The 14,660-nt window shown below is 42.3% G+C and overlaps 1 protein-coding gene across 1 annotated transcript in view; it reads left to right on the top strand.

The window, feature by feature from the left end:
• The first annotated feature begins 5,018 nt into the window (after nt 1-5,018).
• SHCBP1 (SHC binding and spindle associated 1) overlaps nt 5,019-14,660 on the top strand; it is a 47,348-nt gene continuing 37,706 nt past the window's right edge. Inside the window, exons 1-4 of the mRNA XM_075995598.1 lie at nt 5,019-5,177; nt 7,502-7,669; nt 7,840-7,955; nt 9,687-9,895. Of these exons, the coding sequence (XP_075851713.1) occupies nt 5,075-5,177; nt 7,502-7,669; nt 7,840-7,955; nt 9,687-9,895 (596 nt within the window). The 5' untranslated portion in view covers nt 5,019-5,074. The remainder of the gene's footprint in view (nt 5,178-7,501; nt 7,670-7,839; nt 7,956-9,686; nt 9,896-14,660) is intronic.

The following is a 14,660-nucleotide window of genomic DNA, read 5'->3' as shown; positions in this document are numbered from 1 at the left end:
GATGCCGTACAGCCGACATATAAGGGCATCGAAAGGGGGAATGATAAGGGAAATCCTCATCTCTTACTTGGCGCATCAGGCACCTGAGACCCTCACCTCTCACAGAAGATATGCATCAGCATAACACTAACCTGTTACCTGACCCATCAACTAATCTATTACTTGGCATCAGTCACCAGAGACCACCACCACTCACGGAAGACCCGCCTCAGCATAACACTAACCTGTTACTTGGTGCATCAACAGAGCGCTAACCCTATTACCTGGCGCATCAACTAACCTACACTTGATACCCCACCCCTCAGGCCACCCCAATTTAATAAAAGTGGGAAAAATCTGGTAGACTAGACTCAGAATTTGGTGGCAAGGCCCCTCTGAGCCCGCCGGCAAATAAACTTTGATTCTCCGACTCTCCATGTGCGGCTCGGTTTGACCTCAGGACCCCCCGCTGTAACACTTGCTGTAACAAGGGAACTATTACATTGTATATAATAGTATTATAGTATTAGTTAACAGTATTAAATTAGTTTTTCCCTTTGCTAAGTTGGGCTTACTAGTAGGTACTAGCAACAGAAAGAGGAACATGACATGGTTCTTGCCTTCAAAGAATTCACAGTCTCTGATACCATGTAACAAGTGGACTAGGTCTCAGAGGTTGCGAGCTGTGGTGTGCAGACAGGTTTTATTTGGCTGGCATGAGGTGTTTACAATTTTACAATCTTGTTGCCAGCATTTTAATATAGGATATTTCTCATGAATATCTAGATTTCTGGCTTCTTTTGAAAGGCTACCGTGGCAGCACTGGGTCCACTTCCCTCTGGACTTATACCAGTGCTCACTTTTCTGCTTTCTGTTACTTCCTTGGCCTTTCTGGGCATTTCAGTGTGAGACGCCTGTCCTAGGTGCAGCCACAGGGGAGAGATTAATTCTGGAGGCAAGGGTAGGGCAGGCGACTGCCAGACGCTGTGCTGAGGGGAGATGGTGGTGAGCCACACAGGCTGTGACAGGGAGGGTGGGGCTTGATGAGACTTGTCTGAGCTGGACGATGGGTTGCACTCAGGTCTGGCTTTGCAGCACAGTGAGCGTGAATCACAGGCAAGAACCCCAGGTCAACTTTTCCAGCAGGAATGTGAACATCAAATGGCCTCAGGAGAGAGGTGAGTTCTAAAGGCCTTTGCATCAAATGTGAATGATGTTCCTTGGGGACTGGGGATCTTTTGAACACAGGTTCTGATCCAGCAGGTCTGAAGGGTGTAGGGAGACAATGAAGTTCTAAGAAGCTCCTAATCCCTGGACTATTCTTGAGTGCTTGGGGCTTAGAACAGAGGTTGCAATCTAGGTGGGCCATGGGCCAATTTGGCCTGGGAAATAGAGTTTTTCTGGCTTGCATAGTGTTTAAATTTTTAAAAAATTAGTTGCTAACAGTTTAAAATCATGTTTTTGCATAAAAATCTGAAGTTGTTGCCATCACTCATCATTCTCTGTCACATGGCTAAATTTTATTTTATTTTTAGTATTTTTTATAATTGAAATTTTTTTGTTAATTGATTTTTTTTTTTTTTTGAGACAGAGTCTCACTTTGTTGTCCAGGCTAGAGTGAGTGCCGTGGCGTCAGCCTAGCTCACAGCAACCTCAAACTCCTGGGCTCGAGCGATCCTTCTGCCTCAGCCTCCCGGGTAGCTGGGACTACAGGCATGCGCCACCATGCCCGGCTAATTTTTTAAATATATATCAGTTGGCCAATTAATTTCTTTCTATTTGTAGTAGAGACGGGGTCTCGCTCTTGCTCAGGCTGGTTTTGAACTCCTGACCTTGAGCAATCCGCCCGCCTCGGCCTCCCAGAGAGCTAGGATTACAGGCGTGAGCCACCGTGCCCGGCCATTAATTGATTTTTTTACTTGTTTATTGTGTATCCCCACTAGGCTGTGAACTTGTCTGCCTTGTTTGCCCTGTTTCTCTTGAACTTAGAACAATGTCTGGCACACAGTCTGTACTGTATATATTTATTATTTGTCAAATGAATTAGCAAATGTGCATTCCTGTGTGGTCACAGTGATTGCCACAGCCCACATTAGACACTCTTTAGTATATGGCTTTGGCAATCACCCAGGTTTAGGAAATCTGAAGGCAGGAAGAGGAATGAGGACAGGAAGGAAGATGTACATCTCCCCTTATCCTGGGGGATGCATTTCAAGACCTGTAGTGAATGCCTGAAACCATGGAGAGTACCAAACTCTGTATATACTGTGCTATGTTTTTTTTTTATCTGATAAGATGGCTACTAAGAGATATCGGGACCCAGAAACTGATTATGCCATAATATGGCACTTTGACACGTTCAACTGAAAAAGAAGCCTCAAGGTCTCTCTGACCTTCCCTCTTTCCTCCTGTCTCTCAATCCTCTGTCTGTCCCAAAGTGCAGGATGAAGTTGTTCTCCAAAGTTTTCTTATCTGCCTAATGTCCTGACCTGCAAAAGAAGAAAACAATTGCTGCTAGTCCCTTCCCTGAGTTTTCATTAACTGAAATCATATAGCAGGAAGTCTGCCAACACATCTGGACGGACTTGTCACAAACCATTGTCTGCTCTGCAGGCCCAACACACTTTGTGCCAGGCCATTGTATGTTCTCAAGCCCATTGAATTCCCCTCTCTCCCAATAATTTACTACTCCCCTAAAATTATCCACACTCCCTCTGCCTCCCTTTTCCCTAAAAAGAAGGGTAATTATAACAATCTATACACCATTGGGTGGCAGGTGTGTAATCACTGGGACCCTCTCCCCAGCCTGTGCATGTTAATAAATCTGTATGCCTTTGCTTCTATGAACCTGCCTTTTGTCAACTGATTTTCAGTGAACCTTCAGATGGTGAAGGGGAAGTTTTCCTTTGGCCCTGACAGTGACTGCCAGACAGGTAGAATATACAGTATGGATATGCTGGACAAAGGAATGATTCATGCTACTCAGAACAATGCACAATTTGAAACTTATGAATTGTTTATTTTTGGAATTTTTCATTTAATACTTTCAGACTGCAGTTGACTAGGTACTATAGTCGGAGAACTAGAAGGAGGACCTAGAAAAAGAAGACCCAGAGGCCCAGGGAGGAAAGACTACAGAGGCGGGTGGTCAGCAGAGTCGCTGCTGTGGCAGGGCAGAGGGTGATCAGGGAGGGGTGAAGGGGAGGCCTAGGGAGGGAGCTCCTGGCCTTCAAGAAAGCAGGACAGGGACAGCACTACTGAGCAGTTTGGGGCTACAGGGAAAGAAAGAATGCAGGTTGTGTCTCAAGGTTGTAGCTGGGCTTTGGGAAGTTTTTTCGAGGAAAGCAGGTATTTTTGAGTCCATGTATAGATACACTGCAAGAACCTAATGGTGAGAAAGAGAGCAATGATATTAAAAAAGACAGAGAATAGCAGGTGACACACCACCTTAGGACAGGTGGAAGGTTGTGATGGGTCACAATTAGAGGGATTGGAAAGTAGGAAGGAAAAAACCCCTGTTTTTAGGATAAGGGGGGGGCAGAGAAAGCAAACTGCCAAGAAATATGTGCTCCTAAAAGGTCTCCACGTAGGAGAAGACCCTAAAATCTTTTGATGTAGCCTGAGCAAGTGGTGAATACATGCTGACATATGTTTGAAGATGAGAAAGGCTGTGTACAGCACATTTATCCATCCGTCCTTAAATGGAGTTTGCAACAGCATCGGCATTATGTCTCTGGCTCTGTCGCTTCCTGTTTCTTTCTAAGACTTTTCCAGAAGCACTGGTTTTGGTGCTATCTTGATATCACCAAATACTTAGTAACTGAATGAGAAGAGAGGTCTGTTGCCCTCGATGTTGACGGAAGCGGGTGAGGAGAAATGCTGCCAGTTGTGAGGTTTGCGGGCAGGGCGGTTCAAGAGAATTATGAGAAAGCTAGCTGAGTCCTCAAGGCCTGTTGCTAGTCTCGATTATGTTTTTCTGTTTTTTTATCTCATGGTGCCCAATACATATTTGTTCAGTGAACAAATAAATGTAAGGTCAGACTCTGCACACGAGAGTCAAAGAAATCTTATTTCCTGGAAAAGCTAGTTGAATTAAGTGTATTTTTTACAATCACCTCTACTGGCTCATTTTGTTTCAGCCATAACGGATCTGAGAGACTTTAGCCCTGGGTTTTCCTTCAAAGCAGTAAGTGGAAAGACCCCACAGGCTAACTGTCATGGCCAGGTGCTTGGCCTTCTATGTACTCATCCTCCCTGGTAACCTGTCTTGGAAGTGAGGGCCTGGCAGAGGCATTAAAGGGTTTCTTCTGGAGTCTGGTTGGTTTCAAATCCTGGCTTTGCTGGGTTAGATTGGAGAAGTAACTTAACTTTCTGGAGGCTCCATTTCCTCATCTGTAAAATGGGTATAATAATAGTTCCGGTTTCATAGGATGGTTTTGAAGATTAAATAAGGTAATGCAAGTAAAGCATGCAGGAGGGTGTCTTGCTCACAGTACTCAGTAAATGTTAGCTATTATTGGAAGTTATAGCTGCCTTTGATTAATATAAATTAATAAATTTACTTAGTAAAGATAATCTGACATTCTTTGAAAATATGCAGTATGTGTGTGCGTGACAGAGAGAGAGAGAGAGAGAGAGAGAGAGAGACTGATTTTTGGTGGTGAACATTTTGGGGCCACCTAGGCCAATATCCTGTCACAGTTGAAGATGTGCTCCTGAGAGGTGAAATGACTTGCTGAGGTCATATCACTAATAATGACCGGGAAAAGTATAAATGCTATGTTTTTGACTTTCATTCCAGTGTCTTTTCCACCTCATTTCCAGGCATGGCTTGTTAGGTTTTCGAAAATCATCCCAAATTATGTTCCAGTTCAACTTTGTCCAAGTTCATCCTAGTGAGCCAAAGACCAGGAACGTGGAGGAGAACGGCGGTCCGCCTGGCCAGTAGATGGCGCCGAGGCGCTGTCAGAGGGACCGGTGGAGGCTGCAGGGGGCGGGGCTCTAATTGGTCCGAAAGCCTCGGCCCGTCTATCCAATCAGAAGCGCCGGCGTCATCACGTTATTGGTCTGGGGCGGCCGCCCGCGGAAATTTGAAATGGCTGACGGACTGCGGACTGGTGGCGGCCTGGAGTCGGAAGCCATGGCGCCGGAGCGTACTGGCTGGGCAGCCGAGGAGGAGCCGGCGCCCCTGAGGAAAGGTGAGCACCCGCCCGAGAAGCCGCAGCTGGCGGTGGTCTTTGGCATTGGGAAACTTGGAGGGCGCCTGGGTGGCGGGCCGGCCGAACCCGGCTGGCCAGGGCGGCGGCGACGCTGTGCGAGGCCAGGACCCACTCTCGGGACGCCGACGTCGGGAGGTACCGGGCAGGCAACTCAGGCCTCAGCCTTCCTGAGACTGGAGGGAGTTGGGTGGAGCCAGGAATTGCCAACCTGGATGGGCTTCAGGGAATTTTGTGCACATTCATCTTTTCTTTTTCATCTGCATCTCAAAGGAGATCATGAGTCACACTTCTCTTTCCCGAAAAAGAAGAAAGTTTGAACTCGTGGCCTTGATAGCTTTCCTGTGCACTGAAGGCAGGTGACATGCCCAACTTAGGGGAGCCAACTTGGGACAAAGTCCAGAAATGGAACCCAGGTCTCCTAAGTCTATGTCCAGTCTGTTTCCTTGTGGAGATTCCATTATTTTTTTTTCTGACAGTTTAAGCTGGTTCACGTTTTTACTTTAACACTTTCAGTTGTGTTGTGTAGTGGAAAGAGTCCTGTTGAAGTGAGAAGACATAGCTGTGTCTTAATTACACTGCTAACTCACCTTTCAAACTGGCAAAAGTGGCTTGGCTTCAGTTTTCCCATCTGGAAGACAGAGCCAACAGTTCTATTTGTGGTGAAGATATAAATGATGTGTGAAGAGTAACATTTTCAAAGTGGCTCCAAAGAAAGACAAATATTCCATGATATCATTTACATGTGGAATCTAATAAAGCAGAGCTTAGAGAAACAGAGAGTAGAACAGTAGTTGTCAGGGACTGGGGGTAGGAGAAATGGGGAGATGTTGGTCAAAGGGTACAAAGTTTCAGTTATGCAGGATGAATAAATTCTGGGGATCTAATATACAGCATGGTCTTTATAATACTGTATTGTGTATTTGAAATTTGCTAAGAGAGTAGATCTTAAGTGTTCTCACTACACACACACAAGGTAGCTATGTGAGGTGATGGAAATGTTAATTTGCTTTATTGTGGTAGTCCTGTATATCAAAACATCACCTCATACACCTTAAATATATACAAATTTTATTTACCACTTATACCTCAATAAAGCTGGAACAACAAAACAAAAACAAAGCAGCTATAAAGAATGGTGCTGAAGGTATTATTTCTTTAACAAACATATACTATATATATAATTGGCAATGTTGTAAATGATTAAAAATAATTTATTTGATCCTCTTAATTGAAATAAACATACTATTTTTGTCTTGTCTTTATGGGTGAAGAAACTGAGTCACAGAGGGATTGTCACACAGCCAGTAAGGTATTGATGTCCTCTAAGGGTCATGTGCATCAGTGTTTGTGTGCAGTAGATCTTTGAGTACACTTTGATCATCTGTGGGATCAAGTAATTCTGATGGCCTAAGCAGGAGCAGGGGAATGGAAAGAAGGAGAAAAGCAAGGGGTGTAGGGAAAGCAAGACTGCTGCCAATAACGGTTTCAAATACTTTCCCTGAAACCACCTCTGGAAACTACTCTGCCCATCTAAATGCTACCCTTAGCATTGTTTATTTAACAGTCGTCTTGTTTATTAAAAACATCTTATTACACAGAATTATATATGTCACTGGCTGAATCATGCCTTATGAAACATAATTACACAAAGCCCAAAGCTAATATGATTTGCATTTTCTGATCTTTTCCTTAGACACAGTCATTGAAATTAATGAGGAAGAACCTAGTGGGCTTAGTGAAGTAAACTTTATGCATTATTAAGAATCTCACCCCTGTTTATTGATGGGCCATTGAGAGACTGATATTGTAGAAAATAAAAGGGAGGCTTCAACTCATTTGAAAGGGAGAGGGAGTATAGGAAATCAACTCCCTCTTTTAATGCAGCTTTATGGAATTGTTTTGGGGAAAAACCTGTAAGACATTTGACCGTCAAAACTTGCTAACTAGAGTAAAAATCATCGTAGCTATATCCTTTGAGGAGAACTTGGATGGTTTCCACTGAATTTAAAAACAGCCTTCTACGACTCCTCTGAAAAATATCACAGAATAACAGTAACAAAAACCTAGCTTGTGAAAGATCTTAAGTTCTTATTGTTTTAAAGGAGAACTTAGATTTTGAGAAATATTTAAGTTTAGAAAACTAGTTTCTTCTGGTAATGATAGAGGTAAGTAGAACATTCATATTCAAATCCTTGTTTGTATTTTGTTTGGAATTTCTAAGCAAGGATGTGAAAATAGAAGCACTCTATAAGCACTGGAAGTAGCTGAGATAGTTGAATCTGCTTATTTTGTTGCTTTTTTAGGTTTGTTCCAAGATGAAGATTCATGCAGTGATTGTAGCTATCATGATAAGCCAGGTACTAGTTTACAAAGTTTTGTGCCAGAAGGAAAAACTCCTTTCCCAGAAATTTTCCAAACAAGTCAACTTTTGTTCTATGAGCGATTCAGAGCCTATCAAGATTACATTTTAGGTGAGTAGGTTCTCTTTTTTGCTTCTTTTATATTTAGTTTACAAGTAAATTATCTATATTGGTCCCTCAGATTGCCGGTATTGGTTCTGAGAAAGTGGATTGAAATGAATTTATTAATTTCTCTCTGCTTTATGCATTCTTAATTCTTACTGTATTTAATTTGTTTGTAGCTGACTGCAAGGCCTCTGAGGTAAGGGAATTTACAGCTGAGTTCTTGGAGAAGGTCCTTGAACCATCTGGATGGCGGGCAGCCTGGCACACTAATGTGTTCAAGGTGCTGGTTGAGGTAAATTTAATGTTGTTAAGACATTTGTCTCTAGCTTTAAGCACTTTACTTCAGACTGTTATAGCCAAAGTGCTTATTTTTTAATTAAAGTTTATGAGCTGATTGAAATAGCATGTTTTTCACATCTAATGTCATGACGTATGAAGTGTTCCACAAAATTTAAAGGCAAGTGAAGAGAAACTGTCAGTGAATTAGGTGGTTTAAGTTTCAGTGTCCCTCGGCAAGGGGAACTGGATTATAAACCTATGAAGTGGAGGAGGTATTTGAGATCATTTAAAAAGTAAGAAGGCCTCATTATGAAGTTAACAGTTTCAATTAATTTTTTACCTTCTTAGTTATAGTCCATTAACTAGCTCAAGAGGCAATTTATTTTATTTTGAGACAGAGTCTCACTCTGTTGCCCAGGCTAGAGTGCCATGGCATCAGCCTAGCTCACAGCAACCTCAAACTCCTGGGCTCAAGCGATCCTTTTGCCTCAGTCTCCCAAGTAGCTGGGACTACAGGCATGCGTCACCATGCCTGGCTAAGTTTTTCTATATATTTTTAGTTGGCCAGTTAATTTCTTTCTATATTTAGTAGAGACGGGGTCTCGCTCTTGCTCAGGGTGATCTTGAGCGACCCACCCACCTGCTGGGATTACAGGCATGAGCCACTGCGCCTGGCCTCAAGAGGCAATTTAAAGAGCTCATTTTTTTTTTTTTTGCCCAGCAAATTTGTTCATATGTGGTTAATCTCTTAATAAAGTGTTCCATTGCAGAAAGTAAAAACAATCTTATTTTTCAACTGACTGGGCCTTTTACATTAATTTGCACTCTAATTACAGCTGTGAATTTTTCTCAGTGTTTGTTAACTAGACCACAAAAACTGCTGTTAAACTAAAATGTTAAACCAGGGAGTATGAATGCAAGTTTTTGCTACAGCTCCTTTAGAAAATGGTGACATCACATACTGCAGTGATTATGTATAAGGCAGTGGGTTGCAGCTGTTCTTTGTGAAGTTTTAAATTTTGGGTTACGTTAATATCTTTGGTTGAAGTTCAGGCCTATTAATTTGGTTATAATAGTGCTTCCCCCTGCCCTCCATCAATTCTCTAAAAGCAAAGTCATTGTTTTAAAAGAGAAGTGGGCCATTTCTTTGCTTGAAACTCCTAATGCATTGCATTTACCTAGTGTTGGCTTTATGTCTTCTCATTGCACTAGAGAACACATAAAATCCAAACTCCTTCTGATGTCCTTCATGTCCCGATGTCCTGATGTCCTTCATGTCCCATTCTCCTTGCCTTTTTCCCCCACCTCATCTCTTGCTGCTCCATGGCCTGCCTCTCGCCAATTTCCTCCCTTTGTTTCCAGCAAGAGGCCCTGCTTGTCTGCTCCTCCAGCTGCTGACCTTGTCTCTGCCCTTGTGACTTCCCTGCTCTTTAGATGGCTACTTCCATTTCACCCTTCTCAGCTCAGTTCAGAGGTGACTTCCCTTGGCCAGCAAAATCAGATTACCACCCCTGCTAGTTATTCTGTCATTCTCTGTTATTCTTCTCCTTACCATCTTGTTCATTTATCTCCCTGATACAATCTAAGCTTCATGAAGGTAGAAGCCAGGCCTGTCTTGTTTATCCTTTACATTATGGAAGAAGCCTCCATGTCCCCATTTCATGCTTTAAAAAACTCAGGCTGTTAGTTGTATTTTATCTGGGTATCTTAATTTTGTGTTAAGTCACATTATTTTAAATTTCAGGTCACAGATGTGGACTTTTCTGCCTTGAAGGTAGTGGTAAGGCTTGCTGAACCATACCTCTGTGAATCTCAAGTAAGCACATTTACCTTGGAGTGTATGAATGAGCTTCTCAATCTGAAGGAACATCGGTTGCCCCTGCAGGAGCTGTGGGTGGTATATGATGATTCTGGAGTGTTTGACCAGACAGCGCTTGCAATTGAGCATGTCAGGTAGGAAGAGAAGTTGATAAAAATAATCTTGTGGATAGAAAGTTTGGATGAAATGAAGTGATTTTGGTCTGTTAGACTCAGAGTTAAAACTCAAACTGTAGGCCGGGCGTGGTGGTTCACGCCTGTTATCCTAGCACTCTGGGAGGCCGAGGCGGGCGGATTGCTTGAGGTCGGGAGTTCGAAACCAGCCTGACAAGAGTGAGACCCCGTCTCTACTATAAATAGAAAGAAATTAATTGGCCAACTAATATATATAGAAAAAATTAGCCGGGCATGGTGGCGCATGCCTGTAGTCCCAGCTACTCAGGAGGCTGAGGCAGGAGGATTGCTTGAGCCCCGGAGTTTGAGGTTGCTGTGAGCTAGGCTGATGCCACAGCACTCAGTCTAGCCTGGGAAACAAAGCAAGACTCTGTCTCAAAAAAAAAAAAAAAACCTCAAACTGTAGGCCAGGTGTGGTGACTCACACCTGTAATCCTAGCACTCTGGGAGGCTGAGGTGGGAGTTCGAAACCAGCCTGAGCGCTAGTAAGACCCTGTCTCTACTAAAAAAAAAATAGAAAGAAATTAGCTGGACAACTAAAAAAGATATATATATATATATATATATATATATATATATATATATATATATATAAGAAAAAATTAGCTAGGCATTGTGGCACATGCCTGTAGTCCCAGCTACTCGGGAGGCTGAGGCAGGAGGATTGCTTGAGCCCAGGAGTTTGAGGTTGCTGTGAGCTAGGCTGACACCACGGCACTCTAGCCCGGGCAACAGAGTGAGACTCTGTCTCAAAAAAAAAAAAAAAACTCAAACTATACACTTGGTCATTGCAATATTTTAAAATATTCAAAGATAGAATCTTTTTTAAATTAAAAAAATTTAAAAAATGTTTTAAATCATTTTCTGATAATTTCAAACTTACAGAAAAGCTGAAAAAATAGTAACCTTGAATGATGCTACGTTTAGGGGTGCCATCTTTCTACATAGTCAAAAATCCGAGTATAACTTTTGACTCCCCTCAAACTTAACTAATAGCCTACTGTTGACCAGAAGCCTTACTGATAACATAGTCAATTAACACATTTTATGTGTATTATATACTGTATTCTTACAATAAAGTAAGCTAGAGAAAAAAAATTTTTTAAGAAAAATCATTGCCGGGCATGGTGGCTCACCCCTGTAATCCTAGCTTTGGGAGGCTGAGGCAGGAGGATCACTTGAGGCCAGGAGTTTGAAAACCCTATCTCTACTAAAAATAGAAAAAATTAGCCAAGTGTGGTGGTGTTCGCCTATAGTCCCAGCTATGTGGGAGTCTGAGGCAGGAGGATTGCTTGAGCCCAGGAGTTTGAAGTTGCTGTGAGCTGGGATGATGCCATGGCACCCTAATCTGGGCAATACAGCGAGACTCTGTCCAAAAAAAGAAAAGAAAAAGAAAAATCATAAGGAAGAGAAAATATATTTACTATTCATTAAGTGGAAGTGGATCATCACAAGGGTCTTTATCCTCATCTTTAAGTTGAGCAGGCTGGGAAGGAGGAAAAGGCAGGGTTGGTCTTGTCTTAGATGTGGAAGAGTGGAGGTGATATAACTTAGCACTTTTGGTATAACTTAGAAGTGGACCTGTGAAGTTCAAACCCATGTTCAAGGGTCAAGTGTACAAATAATTCCTTTTTATCTTTTACCTGGTTTCCCTAAAGGTTAACAAAAGATACGGGATTCTTAATTGGTTTGTATATATTTAGAAACTGCCTTAAACATTGTGGATGCTAAGGCTTATGGTTGGTAAATTCGAATTAAGAGGACAGAAAGAAAGAGGAAAGGGAAGAAAGTGAAGATGGTTGTATACAATGATGTGTGCACTGCTAAGACTAATGCCTGTTTTTTAAATCATATGTCTAGTCAAAGAAGGTGTTTTCTCAGGCTGATTCCAGGATCCATAAGGCATGTGTTCATGCCTTTCAGCCTTTTTTGGCATAGTTATTTCCCCTGTACAAGTGGACCCATTGTTCCATAAGTGAGAAAGCAAGCCCATACCTGGATTAATAAGTATGATTTAAAAACATTTTTCAGATAAATCTTTTATCATATCCTGACAGTTCTTTTGGATCTTCTATATATAAGTGTAGTCATTAAAGGTGGCTTACTTTTAACTATTTAAAAATAGACTTCCAGGAACTGGAAGTCTGGATAATACATAATGATCATAATGCTAGTAATGTTGCCTGGTTTTTTGTAGTTTAAAAAGTACTTTCTAATTTCTATACCATTAGTGAGTTACCTGGTTTTTTTGAGCTTAATTTGAATACCCTACAAAGAAACAGAATGTCTCAGTGTTTCCAGCGTCTTATGGACAATTTCTAATTTTGTGCAAGAGCATTTAACCCTAGATGTTCAGTATTAGGCCAAGCAATATGAATGTAAAGAACTGGTTTCTGTTCAAACCCAAAATAACTCCTTTAATTTCTCGTTTTTAAGGATTTGAAGCTAAAGGAATAACTGATGAGTTTAGGAAATTAGTAATCAGGGAGCTAATATCTCTTACTGAGTATAGAAGTTGGTAGAAAGCCAAGTATCTAGAATTGGTAATGTTATTTGAAGAGTAGCCAGGTTAAATTTCCTCTTCATTTTGGCAGCTCAGATTCTGGTCAGTGCCCAGAGAAGGTCGGATTATGAGGGTTTTCATTTGCTCATTGATTCAATACATATTTGAGTGCCAGGTCCTTAGTTGAGAGTGGGGTATGTCTGGTGCATGAAATAGACACCATCATCAAGGACTGTCAGTCTGAAGGTGGGAGATAAGCCTTGACGAAGTAGTCATACAAAGGTATATATGTGATTGGAAGTGACAGTGAGTGCTATGAAGAATTACAGTGTCCTAAGACTAGGTCAGGTTGCTGTTCCATGATTATTGCTGGAGCACATGGCATTTGAACTTGAGCCTGAAGGGTTAGCTAGGTGAAAGGGGTGGCAAGGGTGGAGGAGGGAGCAGGTTCAGGAGCTCAGTGGGTTTAAGAAGCTGAAAAGCTGAAAGGCTTTGGGTTTTAAAAGGTTCATTTGGACTGCCATGTGGAAAATGAATGGAGGGAGATGGAATAGGGAGGCCAGTTAGGAGGCAAGTGGGGACTAGAGGAGAGATATGGAGAGGACGGACAGAGGCTTACTGAGAAAGTAGAACGGCTGGGACTTGGTGGCCAAGTGGATAATGGGGGATGGGGGATGAGGAGATGTGAGTGGACATGGGAGAAGTCAAGGCTGACTTCCAGGGTTCTGGCTTAAAGTTGTAAACACTGGAGGAGGTGCAGATGTGAGTGGTGAGGATGATGTTTGAGGTGAGTTTTGAAATGTAAATACAAGCTTGCCAGGTGGAGAAGGTAAGAGGCACTTCTGGCAGCCTGACTAGCATGTTACATGGAGGTTTGAAAGAGCTCGTGAAATTGGAAGTTTTGTACAAGGGCTCTGAGGCAAGAGAGGTGCATTAGAGTCAGATAATGAATCCATGTACTATTACCCAGCTCAGGACTTCATTCTGAGGGTAGCAGGGAGCCAGCAGACCTTTTATTGAGAAGAGGCATGCTTAGGATCATTTTTTAAAAGAAAGATAGACTCTAGAGCAGGGGTCCTCAAACTTTTTAAACAGGGGGCCAGTTCACTGTCCCTCAGACCGTTGGAGGGCCGGGCTATAGTTTTAAAAAAAAAACTATGAACAAATTCCTATGCACACTGCACATATCTTATTTTGAAGTAAAAAAACAAACGGGCAAAAACACCTGCATGTGGCCTGTGGGTTGTAGTTTGAGGACGCCTGCTCTGGAGGGTGAAGAGATTGACACCCTAATTTATAAGAATTAAGAGAGAGCTTCATTTCCAGTGCTCCTTCCTTTCACAGCAGAACTTCTTTTTTGCTTTTTAAATTTTATTCTTATATATTTATTTAATTTTTAATTAATTAATTAATTAATATTTTTGAGACAGAGTCTCACTCTGTTGCCCTGGCTAGAGTGCCGTGGTGTCAGCCTAGCTCACAGCAACATCAAACTCCTGGGCTCAAGCGATCCTCCTGCCTCAGCCTCCCGAGTAGCTGGGACCACAGGCATGCACCACCATGCCCGGCTAATTTTTTCTATTTTCAATAGAGACGGGTCTTGCTCTTGCTCAGGCTGATCTTGCTCTTGCTCAGGCTGATCTTGAACTCCTGAGCTCAACGATCCGCCCACCTCAGCCTCCCAGAGTGCTAGGATTACAGGCGTGAGCCACTACGCCCGGCCCAGAACTTGAAAGTTATATATAGGCAGTCTGTACTTCTGCACCTCCGGTAATGCTTCTATACTGGCTTCACAACTGAAATTGTGCTCAAGGTCACCAAAGACTTCCATGTTATTATATCCAGCTGACACTTCTCTGATCTCATCTTGCTTAACCTCTTGGCCACATTCTAGGTGTTTGATCATTCCCGTCTTCTTAACTCACTCTCCTCTCAGTTTCTGCAATGCCACTGCTCAGTTGGTATCTTGGTGCCTTGCTTTCTTAGTCATCTTGGCCAGCTCTTCCTCTCATGCTCAAACTAGAATGTTAGAGCTACATAGGGAACATCCCTAGGCTCTCTATTCTTTCTCTAATCACCCTTGGAAACATATTAGAATCACCTGGAGATTCTTTTGGATAGATGTGTTCCAACCAGTACATGAAGAAGGAATGATAGAAAAAGGATATCAGTATTTTGTAATCACTAATGAAATAAAAGTGGTAGACAGTGATCATCTCTGAC

Source organism: Microcebus murinus, chromosome 20 (assembly GCF_040939455.1).
Source record: "Microcebus murinus isolate Inina chromosome 20, M.murinus_Inina_mat1.0, whole genome shotgun sequence".
NCBI lineage: Eukaryota > Metazoa > Chordata > Mammalia > Primates > Cheirogaleidae > Microcebus > Microcebus murinus.
This window is presented reverse-complemented; position numbering and strand designations above follow the sequence as displayed.